Source organism: Papio anubis, chromosome 2 (genome assembly GCF_008728515.1).
Source record: "Papio anubis isolate 15944 chromosome 2, Panubis1.0, whole genome shotgun sequence".
NCBI classification, from domain to species: domain Eukaryota; kingdom Metazoa; phylum Chordata; class Mammalia; order Primates; family Cercopithecidae; genus Papio; species Papio anubis.
Window position 1 is genome coordinate 87,671,964 of NC_044977.1, and position 26,741 is coordinate 87,698,704.

The window sequence follows — 26,741 nt, forward strand, 5'->3', positions numbered from 1 at the left end:
GAACCCACATCTTGAATCAGCATGACCTGGATGTGAGACCTAGAATCAAAGGAGATCATTTTAAAGCTTTAAAATTTGACTGCCCAGCTGGATTTCAGACTTGCATGGGCCCTGTAACCACTTTGTTTTGGCCAATTCCTCCCTTTTGGAATGGCTGTATTTACCCAATACCTGTGCCCCTGTTGTATCTAGGAAGTAATTAACTTGCTTTTGATTTTACAGGCTCATAGGTGGAAGGAATTTGCCTTGTCTCAGATGAGACTTTGGACCATGGACTTTTAGGTTAATGCTGAAATGAGTTAAGACTTTGGGGGACTGTTAGGATGGCGTGATTGATTTTGAAATGTGAGGACATGAGATTTGAAGGGCCAGGGGCAGAAAGATATGGTTTGGCTCTGTGTCCCCACCCAAATCTCACCTTGAATTGTACTCCCATAATTCCCACATGTTGTGGGAGGGACCTGGTGGGAGATAATTTGAATCATGGGGATGGTTTCCCCCATACTGTTCTTGTGGCAGTGAATAAGTCTCACAAGATCTGATGATTTTATCAGAGGTTTCCACTTTTTCATCTTCCTCATTTTCTTTTTTTTTTTTTTTTGAGACGGAGTCTCGCTCTGTCACCCAGGCTGGAGTGCAGTGGCCGGATCTCGGCTCACTGCAAGCTCCGCCTCCCAGGTTCACACCATTCTCCTGCCTCAGCCTCCCGAGCAGCTGGGACTACAGGCGCCCGCCACCTCGCCCGGCTAGTTTTTTGTATTTTTTAGTAGAGACGGGGTTTCACTGGGTTAGCCAGGATGGTCTCGATCTCCTGACCTTGTGATCCGCCCGTCTTGGCCTCCCAAAGTGCTGGGATTACAGGCTTGAGTCACCGCGCCTGGCCCCATCTTCCTCATTTTCTCTTGCCACCTCCATTTAAGAAGTGCCTTTTGCCTCCCGCCATGATTCTGAGGCCTCCCCAGCCATGTGGAACTGTAAGTCCAATTAAATCTCTTTTTCTTGCCAGTCTCGGGTATGTCTTTATCAGCAGTGGAGTAATACAGGTACTCTTTGAATTTCTTTTAAAGAAAAAGAGAAAAGAATCTTTACTAGTTTACTGGAGATGCCATAACAAATAATCACAAACTTATTGGCCTAAAACAGCAGATATGTATTCTCACTGTTCTGAGGCCCCGAGTCCAGAGTCAAGGTGTGGGCAGGGCCACGTTCCCTCCAACAGCTCTAGGGGGGACCTTTTTTTCCTTCTTCCAGGTTCTGGTGGTTCCAGGATTCCTTGGTGTTTGGCTGTATAACTCTGTTCTCTGCTTCCATCTTCACAGGTCCTTCTTCTCTTCCCCCTCTGTACTCCTCCATCTCTCATAAGGATACTTGTAATTGGATTTAGAGCCTACCTGGTTAGTCCAGAATAATCTCATCTCATGATCTTTAATTAACATCTGCCAAGACCTTTTCTCCAAATAAAGTTGCATTTGCAGATATTGGGGGTTATGAGACATACCATGTGGGGCACCACCATTCAGCCACTATCATTGCCAACCAGATTTTGAGGGAAAAACTCACCTATATGCTCCTTATACTTAAATATAAAATTGAAAGAAGAGAGATTGAAAAAAATACCATACAACACTACTAAAAGAATGTACTCTTTTGAATTTTATATACTCTCCATATATTCACCTTTTCCAAAAGATATATTTTAATGCTAAGATGAGGCAAGTTTTTAGGCAAGTTGGATGGTACACAGCATAACTAGACTGAAAGCCCCTTGAAGGCAAGGACCATGTCTGTATTGTCCATTACTGTATCCCCAGCACAGAGTAAGTGCTCAGTGCTGGTGGAGTGGATGAGTGGGTGGATAGGAAAGGTAGTCGAAGAGATCGGGGCAGGGAAGCCTGTTAGGAGGCAGTCTCATCAGCACAGGAAAGCAGTCCTAAGGGGCTGGGCTAGCTTGCTGGTAGAAACGGTGAAAGGGGCCTATCCAGAAGACTCTTCAGTTGCAACTTGGCAGGGGAGATTGACAGCTGAGTGGGAAGGAGGAAGGAGAGTAAGGAGCCCCAGGGAGAGGACACTTCCATTCTATGCAGAAATGGCAGAGCTGGGCGGGACTAGCAGGGTGGGCAGGAGACAACTTGGCCCAGCTGACTGGGCCAGCCTGCAGTTGGAGCATCACTGGGAGGCCAGGGCTGGAGGTGGAGGCTGGCAAGCCCTCAGCATAGAAGCCCTGAGAGGGGAACTTCTCCCCAGGAGTCAAGAGGAAGAAGGGGAGGCTGTGGAGGGAGAACAGAACCATGGGAGACAGAGGAGAACACTCAGAGCATTGGGAGGATGGCAGGAAGGTGAGCAGGGTTGGGGAATCGTAGGATCCTCCTAGGATTAGGCCCCTTCGCTGCCAGGGCGGCCAAAGGAGGAATTGGTATGGAGGGGTTGCAGCTGGCAGACCCAAGGTCTCACGTTTCACAGAAACCGGGACGGGGATGGCTCAGCCCCGGGAGTGGGGAAAATGGATACAGAGAGAAGGAGAAGGACGACAGGGTGCAGGGTGGGGACGCCGCGGTGAGGCATGCTCTCCTGAGCACATGTTCATTACTGATGTGTCCATCTGTCTTCTCGTTTAATCCTGGAGACAACCTGCCTGGCAGATCATAGCAGCCCCTACCTCCCCCTTTTTTGTGATATACAAAAGTCACATAGCTAGATAGTAGCAGAGACAGGATTCAAAGCCACATCTGTCTGACTGTGCCCCAGCTGTTGACCACTCCTCCTTTTCAGGGCTGATGAGACCCATGCCTATCTTCAGGACACCTGTACACAAAAGCCCGCGAGTCTGCTTAGGAGCCTGCTGTGGCTTGGGGACAATTGGTGCACCTCATCACAAAAGCAACGGAATGGAACCTGTGTGCAGAGGCAATGCCACTGAGTGCTGCAGGCCTCAGTCTCCACCTCCCCCTCCTCCCCTTTCTTTGCTCATTAGGGCTCTTGCAGGCACCACTGCATCAGCCTTGGCTTCCAGCTCTGTGGTCGGGAGCCTGACCTGCGCTTGAGGTGTGGCTGCTCCCTTCCACCAGCCTCCGCCTCAGGGGAGTGTGGGGATGAGGATGTGTTAGAAAGGGTGGCTTATGCTTTTCTTGCTCTGGCTCCCTCTGAGCGAGTCCCCTCCATCCTGCAGAACACCACTGATTAAGAAAGGTCTGTGGTCCTAGGACCCTGCCTGAGCCACTCTGAGCATGGTGTGGCTTCTGCAGGAGCAGCTGTCAGGCCCTTCAGGGTGCAACTGTTGCCATGGGACGGGGTGCCTGGCTCACTGTCTGTGAGGCACACAAAGACCCGTCCTTGTTTGTTACCTGCAGATAAGTGCCCCCGCCACCACGTGGAACAGTGTAAACTCCCACCTCCTGAGTCAGCCCCAGCCATCCTTTCTTCCACATCCCATATCCACCGTCAGCAAACCTTCAGCTCAATGTTTAAGACCCAACTGGAATCTGACCTCTTCTCCCCTCTACTGTTGCCCCGGTCAGTGCCAGCATGTGGTCCTGGTTACTGCGGGGGATGGATGGGTGTGGGTAGTTGTCTCTAGTGGGCTCCCTGCTGCCACACCGTCCCTGTGGGCTGTTCTCGGCACAGCAACCGGAGGGAGCCTGTTGGACTGTGGCTGCAGCTGCCTGGCCACCACACACAGGCCCAGGTGGAGCTCTTCGCCTGGGCTCTGGGCACAGGTCCAGCTGCCTCTCCCGCACGCCCTGCTGCTCTGCCTGCTGGCCTCCAGCCCTCTACTTGGACGGCTCATCCCGAGACCCTCGTGACTTAGCCTGTTCCTTCCTCGGGCCTGGGCTCTCCTTCATACCTCCTCACCGACAGTTCAGACCCCACGTGCCAGCCCTCTTCTCTCCTCGCCTGCCTCTGTGTTTACCTCCACACTTGGCACCGTCTGCCATGCTCCATATGTTGTTCCTCTCCCCACTAGGATGTGATGAAGGCAAGGGTTTTGTGCGTTTCATCTCCTGCTGAATGGGGCTTGTTACACAGTAGGCCCCTCAATAACACGTGACGGTAGATGAATGAATTTTTCTGTTTTTTTTTTTTACCCCCTTTACCAAATTTGATTTGGAGACACTCTCTTAGTATTTCCTCTTCCTTTAATTAAAAAAAAAAAAAAGACTCTGGACTCTTCTAGGGAAAGGGGATAGGAGGTGGAGAGGAAGGAGGCAGGAGCCACACTTCTGCTCTGATTCAGAAGAATCGATTCCATTCTGAACTTGATCAAAAGTGCTGCTATATGTGGCTGTCGCAGGGCACACCGTTCTCCTCCATTCCTTGTCTGAAGCCCAGCTGTAGGTCACAGTGATTCTCCCACATCCCACTTTGCTACATTGCCTCAAGTCTCTGAGATAAGTTTGTCTTTTCTTTTGTAAATTCTGAAATGAAAGCAATGTGAATTCCTTGATCCATAATTCCTTCAATCAAAAGTAGCCCTTGGATTTGTTTTCTTTTTTTTTTTTTTTTTTGAATCGGAGTCTCACTTTGTTCCCCAGGGTAGAGTGCAGTAGCACTCTTGAGCTTAACCTCTTGAGCTTAAGTAATCCCTTCCCGCCTCAGCCTCCCAAGTAGCTGGGACTACGGGTGCATACCATCATGCCCAGCAAAAAAAAAAAAAAAAAAAAAAAAAATTTATTTGGAGAGATGGGTCTTGCTTTGCTGCTCAGGCTGGTCTCAAACTCCTGGCCTCAAGCGATCTTCATGCCTTGACCTCCTAAAGTGCTGGGATTACAGGTTTGAGCCATCACACCCAGCATAGCCTTTGTTAATAGTCACTTATGTATTCTTCTAGGAAAAAATAATGCATAATATCAGCATAAATGTATATCCATTCAGAGTGGACATGAACAGAATCATGGTAGGCATATTATTCTAGAATGTATTAATATAATTTGGAAATCTTCTATATTAGTTCTACCTTGTTTTAAATTAAATTAAATTTATTTTATTTATTTATTTATTTATTTATTTATTTATTTATTTTTGAGATGGAGTCTCACTCTTGTTGCCCAAGCTGGAGTGCGGTGGCGTGATCTTGGCTCACTGCAACCTCTGCCTCCCAGGTTCAAGTGATTCTCCTGCCTCAGCTTCCTGAGTAGCTGGGATTACAGGCACACGCCACCACACCCAGCTAAATTTTTTTGTATTTTTAGTAGAGACGGGGTTTTGCCATGTTGGCCAGTCTGGTCTCAAACTCCTGACCTCAGGTGATCTGCCCGCCTTGGCCTCCCAGAGTGCTGGGATTACAGGTGTGAGCCACCACGCCTGGCCTACTTCGTCGTTTTTAGCAACTGCTTAGTATTGTATTGAACGTATGTACCGTGTCATACAGACCTAAGCCCATACCGACAGGCATCAGTTTTAGTTGTGACAGTATGGCAGTGAATACTCCTATGCATCCTGGCACACCTGCAATAATACTTGTATAGCATGTATCTGGCAGTGCATTGTAGATTAAAGGAGCATGGGCATTTAAAATTTTGATAGCTATTGCTAAGTTGACCTTTGTCTTTTATTTCTTTGGTTTTTAAAAATTTTTTTGAGACAAAGTCTTTCCCAGGCTGGAACACAGTGATGCAATAGCTCACTGTAGCCTCAACCTCCTGGGCTCCACCAGTTCTCCCAACTCAGCCTCCCCGAGTAGCTAGGACCGCAGCCATGCGTCAAGACACTTAGCTAATTTTGTTTGTTTTTTGTGGAGATGGAGTCTCACGGTGTTGCCCAGGCTGCTCTCAAACTCCTGGGCTCAAGCAATCCCCTCCCTAAGTCTGGATTGCGGGTGTGAGCCACTGCACCCAGCCCATTTGACCTTTGAGTGGTTACACCAGTTCATTCTTCTGGGATGTTTTTCTCCAAACTTTTTATTTCAAAAAATATTAAACTTACAGAAAAACCTAAACAACAGTGTAATGAATAGCCAAATAGCTTTCACCTAGGTTCACCAGTGTTGTGATGCTACATGTTTTCGTTTGCTCAGGCTGCCATAACCAAATATCACAGACTGGGTGGCTTAAACAGTAGGCACTTATTTTCTCACGGTTCTGGAAGCCGAAAGTCCACAATGAAGGTGTCGGTGAGCAGGCTGGGTTTCCTCCAAGGCCTCTCTCCTTGGCTTGCAGATGGCCATCTTCTCAGTGTTCTCACATGGTCTTTTCTTGGTGCACTCACACTTCTATGTCCTAATCTCCTCCTCTTGTAAGGATACCAGTCATATTGGATTAGGGCCTCCACATGCTCTCATTAAACTTTAATTACCCCTTTAAAGGCCCGGTCTCCACATAGTCACGCTCTGAGGTGCTGTGGGTTTGGACTTCAACAGACGACTTTGGAGGAGACGGCACAGTTCATCCTTTAATACTACATTTCCTTCTCTTTCCGTGTGTGTGTGTGTGTGTGTGTGTGTATGTGTGTGTGTATGTATATATAATGTTAATATAGTATAATTATAGCAGATTTATGATATAATTTGTTGTATTATTCATAATTATAAAACCATTTATTATATATAATTATAATGTATAATATATTCCCCCAAACCACTCAGAAGTAAATTGCAGCCACTGTGTTACTTTGGTATGCATCTCCTAGGAACAAGGACATGCTCCTCAGGATATATTTGATGTCCTTTATTTTACAGTGATGGGGACAGATTCCCCTGAAGTAGAAGGAGAAATGAGCATGCAGTGGCTCTGGCCCTGACTGGGGGCATTCCCTCCAGATGGTTTTGTCCTGGCCTAGTTTTCTCCTGTCTCCTTCCTGAGTTCCAGCCCCCGAGTGAGATCTGGCGTGCTTAAGAGAAGGGGCCTCCTGCTTCCAAGAGCTGTTGAGGCGAGCAGAACCCCTTGGCCTGGACTCCAGATTCTCGGGCGTTGGTGAGGTTTAGGATCTCTGATGTGTTGACGAGATGACAGACCTCCTCACAACTTCACCTGCTCGTTGGTCTCTCTCTCTATCAACATGTCTCTCTAAACAGACTTGTTACTGCAATTCTTTGTATAGGCAGTCCTTGCCTGGCAAATGCAGACTGCCTGTGTTTATTCAGAGAGTACGGTTTACTGTCTTGGCTACCATTTTCTCCTTCCCTGTCTCCCTTCTCCTCCTACTCAGACGGAAGTAGGTTCTTGCCCACCACCAGGAGTAACGAGGCATCTTCTGTGGGCTTGCGTCAGCGTCTGTTTCTTCCACAGTACTTTTCTGTGGGAAAATATCACATAGGCAGCACTTTCAGTGTTTCTTTTAGTAGATAGAATCATTGTGAAGTACTTGCCTAGCACTTCAACGGAGGATGCGTAGCCTCAAAACTTTTCATTTCCTCTTGTTCAGGCTGTCATGTCTACAGACCCAAGGTTCAAACGTAAATCGGGCGAGTTCTTCGCTATCCAAGGCCAATCAGGTTGTTGCCGAATGTGCCCAGACATCCACTGTCTACTCAATTAACAGAGCTTCTCTCCCCTCCCCTCCCCTCCCCTCCTCTCCTCATCTTGTCTCTTTTCTTTTCCTTTTTTGAGGTAGAGTCTCGCTCTTTTGCCCAGACTGCAGTGTAATGGTGCAGTCTTGGCTCACTGCAGCCTCAACCTCCTGGGCTCAAGTGATCCTCCCACCTCAGCTTCTGAAGCAGCCAGAACCAGAGGTGTGTGCCACCACACATGGCTACTTTTTAAAAAATATTTTGTAGAGACGTGATCTCACTCAGTTACCCAGGCTGGTCTCGAACTCCCGGGCTCAAGAGATTCTCACACCTCAGCTTCGCAAAGTGCGGGGATTACAGGCATGAGCCACCACACCCGGCCATAGAACTGCGTTTCTAAAACGTAGTCCCAACCTGTCTTTGACTCTGCTTAGAATTCTTCCCTGACTTTTCCTTTCCTACAGGATTCATTCCAGTTTCCTTGGCCCAGCATTCAAGATCGTCCCTCTTTTGGCCCCTGCTCAATTTGTCACCCTGTTACCTGCTACTCCCCCAGGAGGTTCCCTTGTTACTGTATTGAAGCCAAATTAAATGAGGCCAGACACACTCTGCCATGCTTCGTCCCTGTACCTAATGGCTTGTGATATTTTTCAGAACGTATCTTCTCTCCCCTCCCTGATCCATTTGCCAAATTCTTACCCAGCATTCAGGGCTTGGCTTGACCATCCCCCATCAGTAAAGTCTCTTCTTCACTAGAAGATGGAAGGCATACAAACGCTTCGGTCCCCATTGCAGGGTTGACCATCCTTCCCTTGTGCCATCATTCTGCTGCAGACTTCACTCTTCTCTAGCACGTATCACACCGTATGTGATATGTACGTGTTAGCCCCCTGGTTGCAAGAAAACTGGTTTTACCTTTGTATCCTTAGTGCCTGGGTTGGAGTAGGCACTCAGTAAACATTTGAGTGGATGATGGATTTGTCCTTGGATAGAGCACATCCTGAAGTTAGAAGCAGCTGCATTTCACTTTGTCATTACCAGTCCTTATCCGAGTGAGCCTTGTGTGTCACAAAGGGGAAAATACAGTTTTCCACATGCTATGAGGAGTCCTTCTCCCTAAGCGTCCAGTTCTAAGGAGTCCACACCAATCATCAGCAACACAGGACCTCAGTGGCCTGCGCTGGGCTTACTGTGTGTTGTCACATGTTAACAGAGAAAGTGCCTTACCTTGGTTCTATACACAGCGAGTAGACTGATAACCCAGCCTGTATGTGCATCTTGCTTTACATTGCTTCTTTGAAAACCTACTGACGTCGTCTTTTCTTTCAGTCAAACGCTTCAGAGAACCAAAGCATGAAAGACGTCCATGGAGGATATGGTATGTGTTTAGGTATTAACTCATTCAGGAGTGCTTTTGACTATGTTGGGAGTCTTAGGGGTGGGGAAGAGGTATGGTGTTGGAGTGGGGAGGGCATGGAATGTGAGAAATGATACATAATATCATGTACCTGGAATCCCTGAGTTAAATTCATCAGCAACTATGTATATGATGAAAGCATTTCTGTTTCTCCAGGTAACTTTTGATCCTACCTTTATTTTAGAATCACTCTGTTTCCACTTCTAGAAGATGGAAGATACACAAATACATCACTCCCCAATGCTGGCTGCTTCATCTATGTCTACCTGTTGTTAGATTTGGTTTAAATTCCTGGATTCTGTAGTCTATATGTACAAGCAAAAACTAACCCAAATTTGGAGATCAGTCAAACATAGCATATAAATGCTCCTCTCTCCAAATGAGTCTTTCTTGGTCCTAGCATAAAGGAAAACTGTTTCTCTACTCAAAATACTTCTGACACCAAATATATGAGGGTTTTCTTCCCCCAGCATCAACCAGCTTTCCAACTTTGCAAGTACCACTTGGGTGTCCCATAATTTAATTCACTTCGGACACTTAACTACCTGGAGTTAGAACAGAATCCACAGGTTAAGGGCTCAGTCCCACAAACTGCCCCCTTCTTCAGTGCCTGTTGTAAGTAGTGGGGTCCTCAGGGTATCCACATTTCCGTCCAACTTTGCTATGAAGTCAGGGGTTCCCACAACCCCCACTTCCCCACTGAGATTCAGTAATTTGCTAGAACGGCTCATAAAACTCAGGGAAACATTTACTTACATTTACTGGTTTATTATAAAGGACCCAGATGAACGCTAGATGAAGAGGTACATTGGGCGAGGTCCAGAAGGGTCCTGAGCACAGGAGTTGGGGTGTGCCCCTCTCCCAGCACGTGAACGTGTTTACCAGCCCAGAAGCGCTCCAAATCCCATTGTTTAGGGATTTTTATGGAGGTTTCATCATGTAGGCATGATTGATTATTAACTCAGTCTCCAGCCCCTCCCTTCTCCCTGGAGGGTGGGGGATTAGGACTGAAAGTTCTAAGTTTCTAATCATGACTTGGTCCTTTTGGTGACTAGCCCCATCCCGAAGCTATCTAGGAGCCCACTAACGCTTGCTTCATTAGAGCAAAAAGCTGTCTTCCAGGAAATTCCATGAGGTTTAGGTGCTCGTATCAGGACCAAGGCCAGAGACCAAGTATTAGAACAAAAACTCCTCTTAGCACCTCTATTACTCAGGAGATTACAAGTGTTTTAGGAGCTCTGTGTCGGAAACCAGGACAGAGACCAAATCATATATTTCTTATATAGACTTTGATATAATATATCAAGCATATATTTATTTCACAGAAGATGATCCTGCAGTCACAATTTTTCCTTCGTAAAATGGTGGTAAAGCTTCAGAAGTAGGTTCTAAAGACAAAACTCTAAAGTAATACATCACCTGGAAGGATACAGTCAGCTCTTCAGGACAGCTCGTGTCCACAAGAAGCTGCCTGTTTTAGGCTGCCTTGGGCTTGCACCTTTCCTAACAAAATAGCCATTTTCTCCTTCAGAGGAAATGTCAGTAATCACTGTGATAAAATTTTTAAGTGTGTACTTGCTTGTTCTTAAACATGTTGCTGCCGAATGTTGATAATTCTTTTTATTTCCCCCCCTTTGATTTTTCTCAAACCCCATTAACTTTAGAATGTATGACTCCCACCTCAGGTCTGGGGCAGGACCTGGTGGAGACCTAGCTTTGGGGCTCTCTGAGTCTTACATACATTGTCCTTTGGTAACTCCTCCTTTCCGATGAGTCTAGGGAATGATTTTCCAGCCACCATCACTGGGTTGGTCTGGATAATCTCCGCAGTCCTGAGACCCTGCCCAGCTGGGAGGCTGCAAGAGACAGAGATGACCAAGAGGTGCCTCGACCACAGAGGAGAGTGACTGCCTGGTACTGCTGGCGGAGGACATACTGAAGGCACACGCTGTCTCCGCCGTGCTCCTGTCACATAGGCGGGGGGACAGCTCCTCTCAGAGATTAACGCCCTTGTTTTTTCTTTTTTGAAATGCTTATCATCTAGTCCAGGGGCTGGCACACTACAGCCCGCAGGCCCGGTGTGTGTGATTGGAATAGCTGTGTCTATGACTGCGTCGTTCTCCAGCAGCAGGGCTGAGGAGTTGAGATAGAGATGTATGGTGCACAAAACCTCAAATATTTATTCTTTGGTCCTTTACAGAAAAGGTGTGCCTACCCTCATCTAGCCCGTTGTTTAAATGGCAGCAGCTAAAATTTCTTTAGGGATCCAGCTGCAGTACTGGATTTGTGCTAGTCTTGTTAATTTCACGCATAATCTAGCTCGTGAGTGAAGTTGAACGGGAGCACTTTAAAATAGAGGCAGTCCTTGGGCTGCATCGCAAAGCTGTGATTGAGCATTTTATTTTGAAGTAAGAACATGAAAAATTAAAAACATATTTTAAATATCAATCCTTGACCTTTTAGGGATTTCTTTTTTTTTTTGAGACGGAGTCTCACTCTGTCGCCCAGGCTGGAGTGCAGTGGCGTGATCTCCACTCACTGCAAGTTCCGCCCCCCGGATTCACGCCATTCTCCTGCCTCAGCCTCCCGTGTAGCTGGGACTACAGGCGCCCGCCACCGCGCCCGGCTAATTTTTGTATTTTTAGTAGAGACGGGGTTTCACCGTGTTAGCCAGGATGGTCTCGATCTCTTGACCCCGTGATCTGCCCGTCTCGGCCTCCCAAAGTGCTGGGATTACTGGCTTGAGCCACCGCGCCGGCCTTTTAGGGATTTCAAAGGCAATGTTATCGCGGGCTTTGAAAGGTGGCTGTGATGCCGAGCCTGAGTTAGCATTCGAGGCCCGGGAAGAGATGACCAGTGACTGGAAGGTTGGGTGGCTTTTTTCCTGTTTCAGACTTCTCGTTTTCCTCAAATTGGATATTGCCCTCCTGTCAGGCTGATAACCAGTGTTGGTTTTATTTTGTACAGGTTTTTAGACACTTCCAAGCAAGCCATAGGAATGCTGTTCATCCACTTTGCAAACGTATACCTAGCAGATCTTACTGAAGAGGACCCTTGTTCACTGTAAGTGGCCCCTGTTTGAGTGCAAACATCAGCTGCCCCTCCGTTGAAAATATAGGCTGGCCTTGCTTTCTGCTGCTGGTCCTGCTCCCTCTGGCTTGAGGAGAGGGTGCTTCCCTTTTCCTCTGTGCTCCTCTGAGAGACCATGCTGTGCATGCTGTCTTGGAGCTCACATACACAGCTATCAGTCGGCTTGTAGGGCTTTACATGGTGACACTTTCCCTGTGCACTGGCTTTCTGTTCATCAATCCAAGTTCTGTCCTTTGATTTTCTAGTGTCCTTATGTTTCCCAGTTTCCAAGCCGCCCCTGGCAAGGAAGAATAATGCCCTACAGGAGTGTCTCACTGGGGCTCACAGGAGGACACACTGGGGCTACTCTGTGGCATCACCCATTCAGGGTCAAAACTGTTGTTGACCATCATTGACCTCTTCCACCTTATCACTGCAGCGTGCCTTCCATGCAGCCCCCAGAGCAATCTGTGACCTCAATCCTGCCATGATATTCTGTCCTCCTTGCTAATGGCACCCACATGGTTCTTCTCTTAGCCGGTGGAGTGGCAGAGGAGGCTTGCCTACCTCTTCTGCCTCCCTTTGTCTTTACAGCAGCCTGCCATATATTAATAGAGACTTTGATTATCCCCATTTTACAGTTATGGAACTGAGGCACAGAGAGGTTATATATACTGTAAGTTCACACCGCTCAGGAGTCATGGACCAAACCAGTCTGGCCTCCAGGGCCCACATGATGCTTTGCTATGTCAGAATCACCTGTGTTGAGTATGGAACATAGAAGTTTCTCTCTTTATTCCCAAGGCGTGGCGCACAGTAGGCTCGTAAATGTTTGCTAAGTGAATGAATGAAAGTAAGGCCTGTATGTACATCACATGTCCTTGTTCTCGCAGGCGTGAGATGCTCTGGACACAAATTAAAGTATTTAAGAGCAGCATAGCTTCAGGCCAGAGAGAAATTGCCTTGGAAGCAGTTGCAGCTCCTGCCATCTCTGGTCTGAGAGTGACCCCTTGTGATTTTACAGAGGAAGGGCAGGCAGGAGAAATGCCCCCTCCCTCTTTGCATGGGTTTTCCTGCTGACCTACCCTAGCACAGGCTGCGCCCTCTGGCATTAGAGTGCTGTGTGCACATCACCAAAGCTCCAGCCCGGGATAGGAGGCTGTGAGGCTGCACAAAATGTCTCAAGCCTCAGCCAATGGAAAGCCCACCACAGCTGGGGCATGTGGTGTCCTGGAGCTTACCTGCAAGGATTTCAGAGCCACATGGTATCTCAGAGGGTCAGTACTGGACCCAGTGCCCTTGCCTCCCACTCTGTCTACCGTAGAGAGCTGGGGCTTGTGGTCAGCAGTGCTCAGCTGGATCTGGGTACAAGCCCTCAAGAGAGGGTGAGTGGCAAAGGGCCTTTCTTTGGTGAGAGAAAAGATTTTGTGTCAGATGGAAACAGACCTTACAAGAACACAGTCCATGTGGCACGCCCTTCAGAGCATCCTCCTCTCATTCCCCCAGTTATCTTGCCTTTTCCCATAGGGAGGAAAGTTCTCTCTTTAAAGTGTAGGTCGGGCACAGTGGTGTAGGCCTGTAATCCCAGCACTTTGGGAGGCCAAGGCAGGCAGATCACTTGAGGCCGGAAGTTCAAGACCAGCCTGGCCAACGTGATGAAACCCTGTCTCTACTAAAAATACAAAAATTAATTGGGTGTGGTGGTGGGCACCTGTAATCCCAGCTACTTGGGAGGCTGAGGCAGGAGAATCACTTGAACCCCGGAGGCAGAGGCTGCAGTGAGCTGAGATTGCACCACTGCACTCCAGCCTGGGCGGTAGAGGGAGACTCCATCTCAAAAAAAAAAAAGTATAAAAATATTACTTAGGCTTGACTGCAGATGGGGATGGGCGAAGGCCACGTGGCCCTGCCCTCTTTGTCCGTGAAACCCCAGAGGCTGTTTTCCTGTAGCTCTCTGGTGCAGCAGCACTGTTCTGGGCTTCCTGGGCTGGACTTTCAGGGAGTGAGCAGAATCATTGCATAGGCATTTCTGTCATCAGTTAAGTTCTATTTCCTGTTGACTTCCCTGGCTGCTTCCAGGTACTCTGTCTTCCATTGAACCTTCACCTGGCAGACGCACTGGCAGGTTTTTGTTTGGTTTTTTGGAGATGGAATCTCGCTCTGTCGCGCAGGCTGGGGTGCAGTGGTGCAATCTCGGCTCACTGCAACCTCCGCCTCCCGGGTTCAAGCGATTCCCCTGCCTCAGCCTCCCGAGTAGCTGGGATTACAGGCACACGCCACCACGCCCAGCTAATTTTTTTGTATTTCTAGTAGAGACGGAGTTTCACCATGTTAGCCAGGATGGTCTTGATCTTCTGACCTCGTGATCCGCCTGGCTCGGCCTCCCAAAGTGCTGGGATCACAGGTGTGAGCCACCTCACCCGGCCAGCACTGGCAGTTTTTAAGTGTCTTTGCCCCTCACTCACCTCCCTCAGGTGGTCCCACTCCTGATGAGCTTCAGCACATGGTTGGGAGGCACCTGGAAGTGACAGCTACACTAGCACATGAGGGCTGCCAGCCCCCAGAATGGGCCCAAACAAATGCTGGGTCCGTCCACTTCCCTCAGGCCACCCACGTCAGCCATGACCTCTGGCCCTGTGGCTTCTGCTGTGAGCATGCATGTGCCCTGTCCTCACAGGTACCTCATCAACTTCCTCCTGGATGCCACTGTGGGCATGCTGCTCATCTACGTGGGGGTGCGTGCCGTCAGCGTCCTGGTGGAGTGGCAGCAGTGGGAGTCCCTGCGCTTCGGCGAATATGGTAATGTGCTGTGGACAGGGCATGAGGGAACTGCTGGAGGTCTCTGCTCCTTGCCCCATGCGGCCCATCAGGCAAACAGATCCAGAAATGACTGGGGAGCTGCCATTGTCTCCTCTTTGTGGTAGAGGGGGCTGTTCTGGGTTCGAGCTCACCCTCCTGTGGGTATGGGTGCCTGCTTTACCGCCAAGGCCCTCACCTTATGGCAGGGAAGGTAGCAGGAGACAGGAGACACTAGACGCAGAGAGAAGGCTGAATGTCTGTCCCTTCTCCTGGAAGACACCAGCAGTCCCACACACAGGACCACAGGGCCTCTTCATTCCGCCAGGCTGCCTGTCGAGCTCACGCCACCTGCCAGCAGGTTAGGGAGATGGGGCAGCCCTCATGTTCTGAGGGTGTTCAGTAACGAGGCAGCAAGCCGTGCCTCTCTTGCTGCTGCACATCTGTGCCTGTCCTGTCGCCAGGCCGTTCCACACGGCTGGTACTGGAGGGTGGCTTCCTCAGGCCCTCGCTGCCCTCTGAGGTGTTCAGAACAGAGTTAGGGGTAACATCAGCTCTCTCCCACCCTTACAGCTGGCCCCTGGTGTCTGCAGGCAGAAGCTCCTCTTCCAAGGTGGAGCAGCATCAATGGAACCTTTGCCTTGAGAGAGCCACAGAGGACAAGAGGGAGGGAGAGCGGATGGAATTCGGGATCCGCACTCTCCTGTCCCAAAGAGCTCATGGCTGTGGGCTCAAGGGCCACTCACTCCTAGATGACTGAAGATTCACAAGGCACTGACGGTTTAAAAGGGGAGCCAATTCATGGAGCTGGCAATGAGTGCCTTGGGTATTTCCAGAAATCTCAAGTAATTGTTTGTCTCTGTTGAGGGGAGATGAACTCAGGGGAGGGCTTTTCTTAGCCCCGTTACTTGATGCCTGATGAGTCACTGACTTAAGATAGCATCCAACACACAGCGTGTGCCTCCTGTGGCTCCAGGGAAGGCTTCTGAGAAGCTGCGAGTCATTGAGTCCTCAGCTGCGGAACAGAAATGGACTACAGCAGGGGGACTAACACAGCGTCATCTTCATTTATAGAATGGACACCCAAAGGAGTTACGTGACGCACAAAGCTCACCCAGCCGGTGCATAGCTATGGGAGCCTGGGCCTGCTGCACCAGGATACCTAAACCCTCCCACCACCCCCACAAACAGTGCTCACAACTACTCCTTTGCAGTTGAGATCCCTTCTGGAAGGCATGGCTCCCAGCTCTACTATAGCTGACCAGTGCTAAGGTGGATCCACCACAGTCAGTCAGGTGCTGCTCAGTGACCTGGGAGTGAAGATCAGGTCTGGTTCGGATACACCAAGCATTAATGCTACCAGTTGTTCCCTCACATTTTGTCTTCATCCCCAAGGGTAGATCAGCCTCCTTCTCAATCTCTTGGCCTGCCTCGGCCCCTGCCCCTGCGTCATCCCACCACTGCCTTTGGGAGCCAGAGTCTTCAAGCCAGAATGTCTCCAAATAAAGCTGCAGGGACTATCCTGAGTCCTCCCCAGGCTGAGGAAGGATAGCTTGTCTGCTCAGTTACCTGTTGTTTTCTATTTCCATCAATTTATGTTATTTTCTATTGCTACTGTAACATTTCCACAAACTTCATAGCACAAACTGAAACAACACAAGTTGATTATCTTTTTTCGTTCAGATGTCTGCCATGGGTCTCACTGGGCTAAGGTCCCAGTGTCAGTGGGGCTGGCTTCTGGAGCCTCTGGGAAGATTGTTTTCTCGCCATTTCCAGCCTCTAGAGTCTGCCTGTAAGCCTTGGCTCGCAGCCCCTCCCTCCATCTTCAAAGCCAACAACAGTCGCTGGGTTTATCCCACATCAAGTTGCCCTGACTTACTGCGGACTTCCACTTTAAAGTGTGATTTACATTTACTTGTGATTACCTTGGCCCCACCTAGACCCTCAGAATACTCTCCCTGTCTTAAAGTGAGCTGACTAGCAACCTTAATTCCATTTGCAGCCTCAATTCTCCTTTGCTGTGTGATGCTGCACACGCCCAGGTTCCAGGGATTTGGATGTGGGCAACTGTGTGGGGCTGTTACTCCGCCTCCCACACCTGTTATCCTGCCCATCCATTTGAGGCAGAGGTCCCCACAGCTCTCTTCTCGTGTAAATGGAGAAGAGGGGCTTGTTTTCTACGACGTGTCTTTTGTTCCTAGAAGAGAAAGCCATGAGTTTGCTGATGAGAATGTGGGACTCAGGGAAATAGGCCACACAGCCCCGGCGGTTGAGACCAGATCCAGTGCATGGTGTCTGCAGTCTGAGTACCACACCACTCTTTCCCATGTGGAAGCCCTGACGTCTGGGTCACGGTGCTTCATGGGTCTTGCTGCCCGTCCCTGGCCAAGCTCTCCCTTTTGGAAGCCTCTCACCACAGATGTGTTCCCTCCTTTTGGCCCCTATTCCTGTGACTTCTACTGAGGAAATAATTAAACCTAAACAAAACACCTACATGCCTGAGGTTGTTCCTTGCAGTAAAAAGCAAGACACACAGGGCCGGGTGCAGTGGCTCACACCTGTCATTCCCAGCACTTTGGGGGACTAAGCAGGGAGGATCACTTGAGCCCAGGAGCTTAAGACCAGCCTTGGCAACAAAGCAAGACCCCGTCTCTACAGAAAAAATGTTTTTAAAAATTAGCCAGGCACAATGACACGCATCCTTAGTCCCGGCTACTTGGGAAGTTGAGGCAGGAGGATCACTCGAGCCTAGGAGTTTGAGGATGCAGTAAGCTGTGTTCATGCCACTGCACTCCAGTCTGAACAACAGAGTGAGACCCCATCTCTAAGAAAACAGTAACAGCAATGACAAAGCAGGACATGCAACACTGCCTGGCATGTCTGTCCTTTAAAGAGGAGACTGGGGCGGGGCGGGGGCACGTCTGAAAGACTCACAGGTGAAACAGGAGTCAGGAAACACAGCAGCCACTTGCGCTTCTCCCAACAGTGGCTGCGTGAGATCTGGGTGCCCAGAGGAAATGGTGTGCCAGAGGGGGTCACGGCTGCTTTTTCTCTTTTCTCGTTTCTGAACTTTCTTATTCTAGCATCTAAATTAAAGAGGCAGCTGCAGCTAAGTTGTGTAGCAGAAACTTAGAACACCAGGGCGACGTGAGATGGGTGGGAGGAAAAGCATTTTCCTCCTTGTCAGTCACTTAAAACCGAAGAGCAGATGGAGTGAGCATGCCGAGCGAGCGGACGTCCTTCCATAGTAAATAAGCGGTGCCGCGCTCTCTGCTGGCTCCCGAACACTCCAGTCCTCGCAGAGAGATTTCCTAGTGGCGCTTTCTGTCCGACTGTCCTCAAACTTACGTAATGGTTTCTCACAAATAAGTTCATCTGTTGTTTTGAGAACTGCTCTTGATAAGCTTTGGTGACTTACCGAAAGGAAAAGGATTGCAAAACTCATTAACCTATCAAGGAGGGATTATGCTTCTGAAATGAGTTTTTTGGCTCAAATGTTTCCTATCCCTTAAGTGAAAGTAGAAAGGAATTGCTCAGAAGAGGTGCCTGATATGTTTCTGCCTGTTTTCTGCCACACTTCTCCCCGGGTTTTCCAGAAAAGGGAATGGCGTGGTGTTTTGTCCATTACAGCTGCATAAAGGCATTCCCTTGTGTACAGCTGACAGGCTTGGGCAGGGCGTGGGCCTCCAGCATGGGTGCCCAAACAGGGATTGCTACAGAACCGATAAAGCCAAATGAGAAGCTAGAGATTTCTCTTTGGACCAAATTATCTTCTCACAGCCTGGATTAGGGCCTTTGCCCACCCCCCCAAAATGCTACCCTGTACCCCCTCTTCTGACCAGCTATGGTAAGGCAGCTCTGGCGGAATTTCCAGGGTGAGACCCAGGCGGCTTTCCCACATCCTGCTCTCCCGTGGGTCTCCCACTTTGGGGAGGCCTGTGTGGCTCCCAGGAGCTACCCTAGGGTTCTTCATGTCACAGGATCATTCCCTGGAGGGGCTGGTCTTCTCTCCGTTCAGAATGTCCTGGAGACACTCTAGGGCCTGCACGTCCCCCAGCTTGGACTATTAGGTCCCTCGGTTTCTCAAGCATGGTGACTGAAGGGGTCCTAGATGGACCTTTGTCACAGCCCTGGGCCCCGGCCCATCCCTCCCACCTCCTTGCCCCAAGGGCTTCTCTCCACTTCCTCGTCCCTGGCCAAGGTGTTTGGAGTGACCCATGCTGGACAGTCAGAGTCCAGATTCCTCCAGAGTCACGTTTCTGCTCTCAAGGCTGAGGTATCAGGGATGGCCCGGGGAGTGGGGTAAGGAATGGGAGGTGGGGAGGTGGGAGACAAAGCGACTGGGTCCTGCTTCATCCTCCACAAACATCAGTCCACTCGGGGACAGAGAAGGGAGGGGTAGCCCTGCCGTCACTGGAAAAATCAACAACGGATAAGAATAGCAGTCTTGCTTCATACAGCTTCTGCTGCCAGCAGGCAGAAAGAACAGCTTTTCTGAGCTCCAGCAATGAGCATTTCCTAACTTTAGCGCTTTTTAATCCCATCTTAGGATCTCTTAAAGTCCATTTTAGTATCTTCAAATAAGGAATTCTCTGATTTTATTTAAAATGCTGCATTTGTCTGTTAAGGATGAGGTAATCTTTTAGACTTTGGGGGACTCATTAAGTACCTTTACAGCCAGGGTTCTGGGGTGTGTGGGGGAGTGGGGTGGGGACATCATCTCACTCGGATGCCTGGCCCCTGTGTGACTAAGCACCTGCCTGTCCCTGCAGGAGACCCTCTGCAGTGTGGAGCCTGGGTCGGGCAGTGCGCTCTTTACATCGTGATCATGATTTTTGAAAAATCTGTCGTCTTCATCGTCCTCCTCATACTTCAGTGGAAAAAGGTTTGCTTCGTCCCTGCGTTAGCAGCTCCTTGCCACGCTGAGCAAGCAGCACTTCCTCTCCATCACCGACACACACCAACTCTAGGAAAACCAAACTTCTGTTTTAACTCTGTGAATGCGTCCTGGATTTGGTCTGATGTGGCAGCTACTCCAAAGAGCTTGTCAATTCTTAGCGTCCATCCACTTTAAATGTCTGTTCTAGATGAAGCCTTGGGATGTATAAAACTAATGAAATACAGTTCCTGCCCTTGGCTTGCTACCATCTGATGGTGGTTTTTAGGCCTTGCAGCGACACATGTTTCTACATCGGCAGATATCCTGTCACACATCTCTCTTGGCTGATAGTTTAACTGAGCCATTTGGTGCCACAGGCAGCTTCCACAGTCTGTGACCTTCGGCGTGCCGATGCCCTGGCCAGCCTACGGGCTCTCCAACCCTGGCCTCTGTCCTCTGACCCCAGTTCTGTGTAGATAAACCCCCACTCCTCATCCCCAAATGCCCACGGGAGACCAGCCAGAAGCCTTTGAGAACAAGTGGCTCAGCTTGGCCTCCTTTGGGTTTTATTTGTGGCTGGATTTTATTTAAGAAAATAAGCCAAGGCTTTTCAGAGCTGTTGTCTTTTCAGGGTGGTTGAGGTGTGGGATTTCTGTTAGAACGTGGTCTGGGGCCTCCTTGCTGGTGTCTATAATGAGCATCCGCTGAGTTCACTCCTCCAGCCCCTTGAAACTTGCACTCCACTCTCCCAGTGGGCACTGCTTGCTTTGCCCTGGCTTGGTGGCTGTATGCCCGCTGCACTTTGCAAGTCCACACTGAGGGGAATGCTGCCAAAGCACCAGCTGCTCCATGTTGTCTCCAAGGGTTCCTTGTGGACAGTCTCATCTGGGAACCTTGGGCATGAGGTGATGCTCCCACTGGGCTTTGGGGGAAGCGTCTAAGCTAAGGCTCCCTCAGGGCCTGTGGGTACCACCCACCCACCCACCCCAGGCACACTCTTCAGTGGCCTCTCCCTACCTCACTGAGTCTGCTTCTCTTTACAGGTGGCCCTGTTGAATCCCATTGAAAACCCAGACTTGAAGCTGGCCATCGTCATGCTGATCGTCCCCTTCTTTGTCAACGTCAGTGCCATGTTGCATTTTTACGTCAGTTTGCTCCCTGCCTGGCAGGGTTCCTGTCCAAAGTTCTGAGTTGGACAGAAAGCTCACTTTGTAGCCCTTAGGTCTTTTTGCGTGACCATTTGCCACCTCTCCCACCCCCAGACCTGAAAATGGCAGGATTACCCCCTCAAAAGGCAAGGCCCCATCCCAGGGCCCCCATCCAGGATGGAGGGGCCTGGGAGCTTTGTCTTGCCCTCCCTGCCAAGGGGCCTCCCACCAAGAAGCCCCACCAATGTGTAGCGCCAGCCTCTAGTTCAGGATCGTTTCAAACGTACCCATCGTTCATTCCTGACCACGGATCTTGAGAAACTCCCGAGCACAATGGCTAGAAGTTAGGAAACAGAAGTGGTGAGGGAAGCTGGGACAAACAGACAATGGCAGGGTGTGCTGGCCACCCACACGGAGTCTGTGGGGAGGGGCCCGGAACGCGTGTCCAGAGACCTTGCTTCCAGGCCCCAAACAGGCTGTTCCCCCAATTACCACAACAAAGACTTCTCAGGGCACGTTCCTTGCACACACTGATCAGAAAACTGAACCTGAGGACACGGAGACTGGGAGTCTCTTTCTAAGCTTTGGGAGATAGCAGGGTGATTGGATTGGGTTTTTCTTTCTCTAGCTCTGGATCTTTTAACCTGGAATGGGAGTGGGCGGATAGGGGGCTGCTCGGCTTTGCTTTGAAAAATGGTTTATCCCAAAGTAACCTGCATTTTTCCTTCCCGCAGGCTTTGATGTTTTGGGTAGTGGACAATTTCCTCATGAGAAAGGGGAAGACGAAAGCTAAGCTAGAAGAAAGGGGAGCCAACCAGGACTCAAGGAATGGGAGCAAGGTCCGCTACCGGAGGGCCGCATCCCACGAGGAGTCTGAGTCTGAGGTAGGGCCTCCCCGACTCTCCAAGGGCCCAAGCCATCACGTCATTGGCCCAAGGGGGTCTCTGGTCTCATGTTTGTGTTTGGTCTTCCCTTGAGTGCTAAGTCACAGTGCGAGCCAATGGGCGGGAGAAGAGGCTGAGCCAGAGATGAGGGAGGGACAGACAGCTCTGTGCAGACAGGACCCATTCCCACTGTCCCTTGGGCCTGCCTAGGGCAGGGGGGCATAGCAGATGGGGGTGGCTTGCCTGCGACAATTCCTCTGTTGGTGGAGATGACAGGAGAGGGAGGTGCTGCCTTGTTTGGTGAGCTGGCAAGGACCATCATGGGCCTGGCGGTTGACCTTCAAGCATTAGGGTATTTGAATCTCTGCCCACCACTAAAGAGCAAGGGAAGTGTTGGCTAAGGCAGCTGGAAACTTCTAAAATATAGGGGTAACCAGACCTTACAGGAGGGACCTCATCCCCCCCTTATTTTCTGGTCTTCTGTGGACCTCAGGGAAGAACAGTGGCCATGAATAGCAGCCTTGAGGCCAGGATATGTGTTCTGGTGGCCCTGCAGCACTCACCCCACATCTGCATGCAGGGCCAGCTCATGGGAGGCCTGGGAAGCTCCCGAGGCGGAGAGCACTGTGTGCAGGTGGGAGCTGCAGAAAAGCTGAGACGAACATCTTCCCTGGAGAGTCCGTCAGATGCATGGGTGAGGTGCAGGTGGACACATAAGTAGCTTGTCATGACACCGTAATATGTTCTGAGATTGAGGCGTAGGCAGAACCCAACGAGGGCCCTGGGACAGCCTGGAGGGAGTTTCAGAAGACGAATAGATGAGTAGGACAGAGGGGAAGCCGTGTCTTCTCTAGGTGCTTGTCCCTAGAATCTGGCCAGCGCCTGTCATGAGAGCTTGGTGAACATTAGGTGAGTGGCAAACAGTGTTACGGGCAGAAGCAGCAGCTCATGAGCATTCATAGTCACATGGTTTGGTGTCTGGGCCATAGTGTGAAATGCACTGTGGCTTGTATTCTGGAGCATAGGACAGAAGGACAAGAAGTGAGGCACAGGCCGAGCTAGATGGGCGATGCCATGTGATCTAGGCTGAGGCACTGGGATGTGCTCGCACAGGCAGTGAGGAGCAGTGGGAGTGTGGTGGTCAGAACCAAGACTAGAGGCAGGAAGCCCTGCAAGGGAACAGTGCAGAGAAGAGGAGATGAGACTGCTTGCCCTGCCCTAGAATAGGAGTTCATGTTTCCCTGCACAGATGAACTTTGGACCTCCTTATCCCAACCTAGGTGGTTCCAACCTTTCCCTGGTATTCAGAGGTCTAAGGAGCCAGGCAGGCGGGCAGGGAATGAGTGTGTTTGCCCCAGCTGCATGACTGAGTCATTCCAGGGGCTTAGAACAGCAAAGTGCCGCTATTTGTCTTCAGCAGTTGCAGAGTTGGCTCAGCAGCCACGCTGGACTCCCCTTGCCCACAGATGCTTTCTCTTCCTTTTGAAAGAGGCTTTTCAGTCTGCCTCTGCAGTATTTAAGGCAGCTTCAACAACTGCATGTGTCATGGTTGAGCTTTTTTTAGCCAGGGTGACCTTAGGCTGCAGATCCCTGCTGAGTTTGTCCTGGTGGCGGTCGGTTCCCCTGGAGGTGGACCGAGAAGTGGGGAACATTAGCAGAGGAAGGGGGTCTGTTGACTCAGTGCTGGCTTCAGTAGCCCCTGAGTGTCCTTGGAGTGAACATGGCCTATGGAGGCTAGTGTGTCTCACTGAGTATAGGGAGCGTTCCCTCACTCTCTTGTAAAGAAACGTAAGACTTGGCCAGGCATGGTGGCTCATGCCTGCAATCCCAGCACTTTGGGAGACCGAAGCAGGTGGATTACTTGAGTTTGAGACCAGCCTGGCCAACGTAGTGAAATCTCATGTCTACTAAAAGTAGCAAAAAAAAAAAAAAAAAAAAAATTTAACCAGGCATGGTGGCTCGCACCTGTAATCCCAGCTACTCAGTAGGCTGAGGCAGGAGAATCAGTTGAACCCAGGAGGCAGAGGTTGCAATGAGCCGAGATCGTGCCATGACACTCCAGCCTGGGTGATAGAGTGAGACTCTGTCCAAAAAAAAAAAAAACACACACAAAAGAAACATGAGACTTGAAGGGCCCAGAGTCCACCGAGGGCAAATGAAGAAGGCCCTGCTGGGGGTGACTCGGGCCCTACCTCTCCACTGCCTTAGATCCTGATCTCGGCGGATGACGAGATGGAGGAGTCTGACGTGGAGGAGGACCTCCGCAGACTGACCCCCCTCAAGCCTGTGAAGAAAAAGAAGCACCGCTTCGGCCTGCCCGTATGACACATTCCCATGCTGGGGGTGACAGGAGGGCCCCGCCAGCCGCTGGTGTGCAGAGGTCATCCCGCAGCATTGCTCCTTCCCCACTCTCTGCCCTTCCTTTCTACCTCTGCTCCTCTTGCTGTCTCTGCCTGCTCTCGCCTGCCCCCAGACTACTGTGACTTAAAAAGAGGGAAGAGGAGCCAGCGCCCGAGGGGGCCACGGGCGGCTGGAGGTCCCCATTCAGTTGCACTACAAACACTGACCAAATATGCAAGGAAGGAGTTGTGTTTGTTTGTTGTCGTCCCAGACAGTGTTGTGAGGGACCTGAGGCCCTGCCCCATGTCCGACCAGGTGGCAAGGTGGAAGGAAGCACAGGCACACAGACCGTGGGTGGGTTCCCTCACCACGGCTGTGGGCAGTGCGAACACGTAACGCCTTTGGGCTAAAAGTGACTCGTTGACCAAGTTGGAAACGGAATGCTTTCTTACTCGAAATGGCTTTTGTAACTATTGATTTCTGAAGCTGGTTTTATGAGCTGTGACAGTGTTACCAGGTTGGGGGTATGTGTTTATTTCCTACAAAGTACTTATGGGACTAATGGGCAAAACAGAGATTTTTAAGTCTTCCGTATGCTGTTTGACTTTTATATTTTTAAGTTATATTTTCATACTATTGTATTTAAAAACTCTTTTTAATCCCCAAAGAAATGGGTTTATTTGCCTTTCATGGGGTGTGGGCTGGCAGGAGGAAAAAGTTGGGAGTTTTTTATTTGGAATATTGTTAGATGATGCCCTATGATAAGATGAGACAAATGATTGGGGAGGGAAAGAGGATGGCTCTTCTCTAGAATCAGCAAACCCAGTGGTTCTGTGAAGATCAGACCCAAGCTTAGAGCAGCTGGTCTGGATGCAGATCCAGGAGCTGCAGAGTGTGTGGAACAGGAAGAGCTCTGTCCATGACCGGCGAGCTCTAGCGTTCCTGCTGGCAGATTAGAGGTCTTAGTTAAATTTGACCAAGAAAGGAGCTTAGCTAAGAGGTCTTTGTGTCCAGAGGACCCAAGATTACCAGACTCCATGCGGTCTGCCTGTCTGCAGAGCCTCTAATCACGATTTAAAGTGGTCTTGGCCTCTCAGCCCCCACTGCTGCAGCCTTCAGAGCCAGCCTCTGGACGCAGCACCAGGAACCTCCTCTCCTGCTGCCCTAGTACCTGTCATCCTAGTGTCGTCTATTTGTTTTGGACAGCATTCTGGAGAACATCTGCCTCACAAAGTGATCCTGTTTTTCTCGCCCTCCAAAGCTGAGGTGGCTAAGGCAGGCAGGGGTGAGAGAGCTCACTCTCTAAACCACAGGCAGGGCAAGGTGCTTCTAGGCCGTGTCCCCTCCCTGGGGAGTGGCCCCTACTCCTCAGCATGGCTACAGGCCCCTGTGGCTTTGGGAGTTTCCTGAGTGACTGTGGAATGGGCTGACCCCGGCAGTTTCCCTGCTGTGGAAGCAGCAAGGTAGGGGCACTGCTCAGTGGTTTGTCACGCTCAGAGGTGGCCACGGATGGTTAGGAACAGGAAGCCACACTGCTAAGGTGTGAGCTAGAAGGGAGACAGGCTGGACTTTAAGTGAGACAAGTGCAGAGGAGGCCACTCCACTTAGAACCTTCCTTTTAGACCTGCATGAACATGTGTTTCACTTAAGCACACTGGGTCCGAATTGTGGCGCATGAACCCAGCTGTTAAACCAGGTACCCTGGGACTGCCGTCTGCCTCTCAGAGTCCTGCCTGTTCTGGACTTGAAGGTGAACATCAGGGAGGCCTTCTCAGCCCATCTTCCGCCAGGAGTGCAGAGCCAGGATGCCGAGAGGAGCAGGGACTGTAACTGCGGTAGGAGGCAATTTTGCCGGTGTCGCTCCTGCTCAGACTGACTCTGTGCTCCCTCCCATCCACAGCTATGGTAGCCAGTATTTCCCCCAGCAGCTCTCTAGTGGGGAAGAGTGGCTGGAACCAGGCCATTCTCAGTCGCATTGGGAAGACCAAGACTCATGTTCCTGACAGGACGGTCAGGAACTCATGTTCCTAAGAGGCGCTCATGGCATCACTGACTCAGTTCTGATTCCTCCCCTCCTGTTTCATTTTGGTTTGAACAACCTGTGCCTGCAGCTGTTTCTTCCACCTTCCTGGAGCTCACAATCAGAGCTTCATGTTCAGTCTTGAGCTCCTAATGTTTCCAAACAGGGCAGGGGATAGAAGAGCCATAATCTGTGAAAGCTGTGAAACAAACCCTGGGTTATGTAAACCTCAGATGGTCTCATCTGAAGGCTCGGCCCAGTTCCCAGGGAGCAGTGGGTTTGGGGAACAAAGAGGTAGCTGAGGAGTGATGGTTTTTCCCTGTATCCTGATTTTCAGAAAGGGCTTTAGTCTCTGGGCTGCAGCTAGTAGCTGGCTGACCAGGGGATGGGGGTCTAATAGGGTGTCTCACCATAGGGCACCTCTCGTGTTTGGCCTTCCCTTTCTCGTGTATATGTGTGTGTGCACACACACAAATCTGTATCCCCAGGAGTGCCTCCTGCAGTCACTGGGGGCTCTTCCGTGGTGCACCATCCCATGAGAGCACATCAGAGGGCTGTGGTCAGGGCTTCCTCCCGAGCTGCCCTCCCTCCCTGGGATGAGTTTCCTCACCACCTGCTCCAAGGTGCCTTACGAGGTGCAGCTCTTCACCTGGCCACATGGCATCCATCACCGTGTTGAGAAATGATGGGACGTTGACTGGATATTGTGTGCTATCAATCCGATTTATCCAAATCTGGACCTCAGCC

The 26,741-nt window shown here is 50.3% G+C and overlaps 1 protein-coding gene across 2 annotated transcripts in view; it reads left to right on the forward strand.

Moving 5' to 3' along the window:
• The window catches only part of LOC101007158 (musculoskeletal embryonic nuclear protein 1), a 67,667-nt gene that overhangs the window by 36,369 nt on the left and 4,557 nt on the right, over positions 1-26,741 (forward strand). Inside the window, exons 2-9 of one of the 2 annotated variants that reach the window (XM_021934326.2) lie at positions 8,771-8,819; positions 11,826-11,921; positions 14,605-14,726; positions 19,496-19,608; positions 20,646-20,723; positions 21,485-21,634; positions 22,215-22,328; positions 23,843-23,953. In XM_021934326.2, coding sequence (XP_021790018.1) covers positions 8,771-8,819; positions 11,826-11,921; positions 14,605-14,726; positions 19,496-19,608; positions 20,646-20,723; positions 21,485-21,634; positions 22,215-22,328; positions 23,843-23,953 — 833 coding nt within the window. The remainder of the gene's footprint in view (positions 1-8,770; positions 8,820-11,825; positions 11,922-14,604; positions 14,727-19,495; positions 19,609-20,645; positions 20,724-21,484; positions 21,635-22,214; positions 22,329-23,842; positions 23,954-26,741) is intronic. The other variant, XM_009200560.4, reaches the window with a different exon arrangement.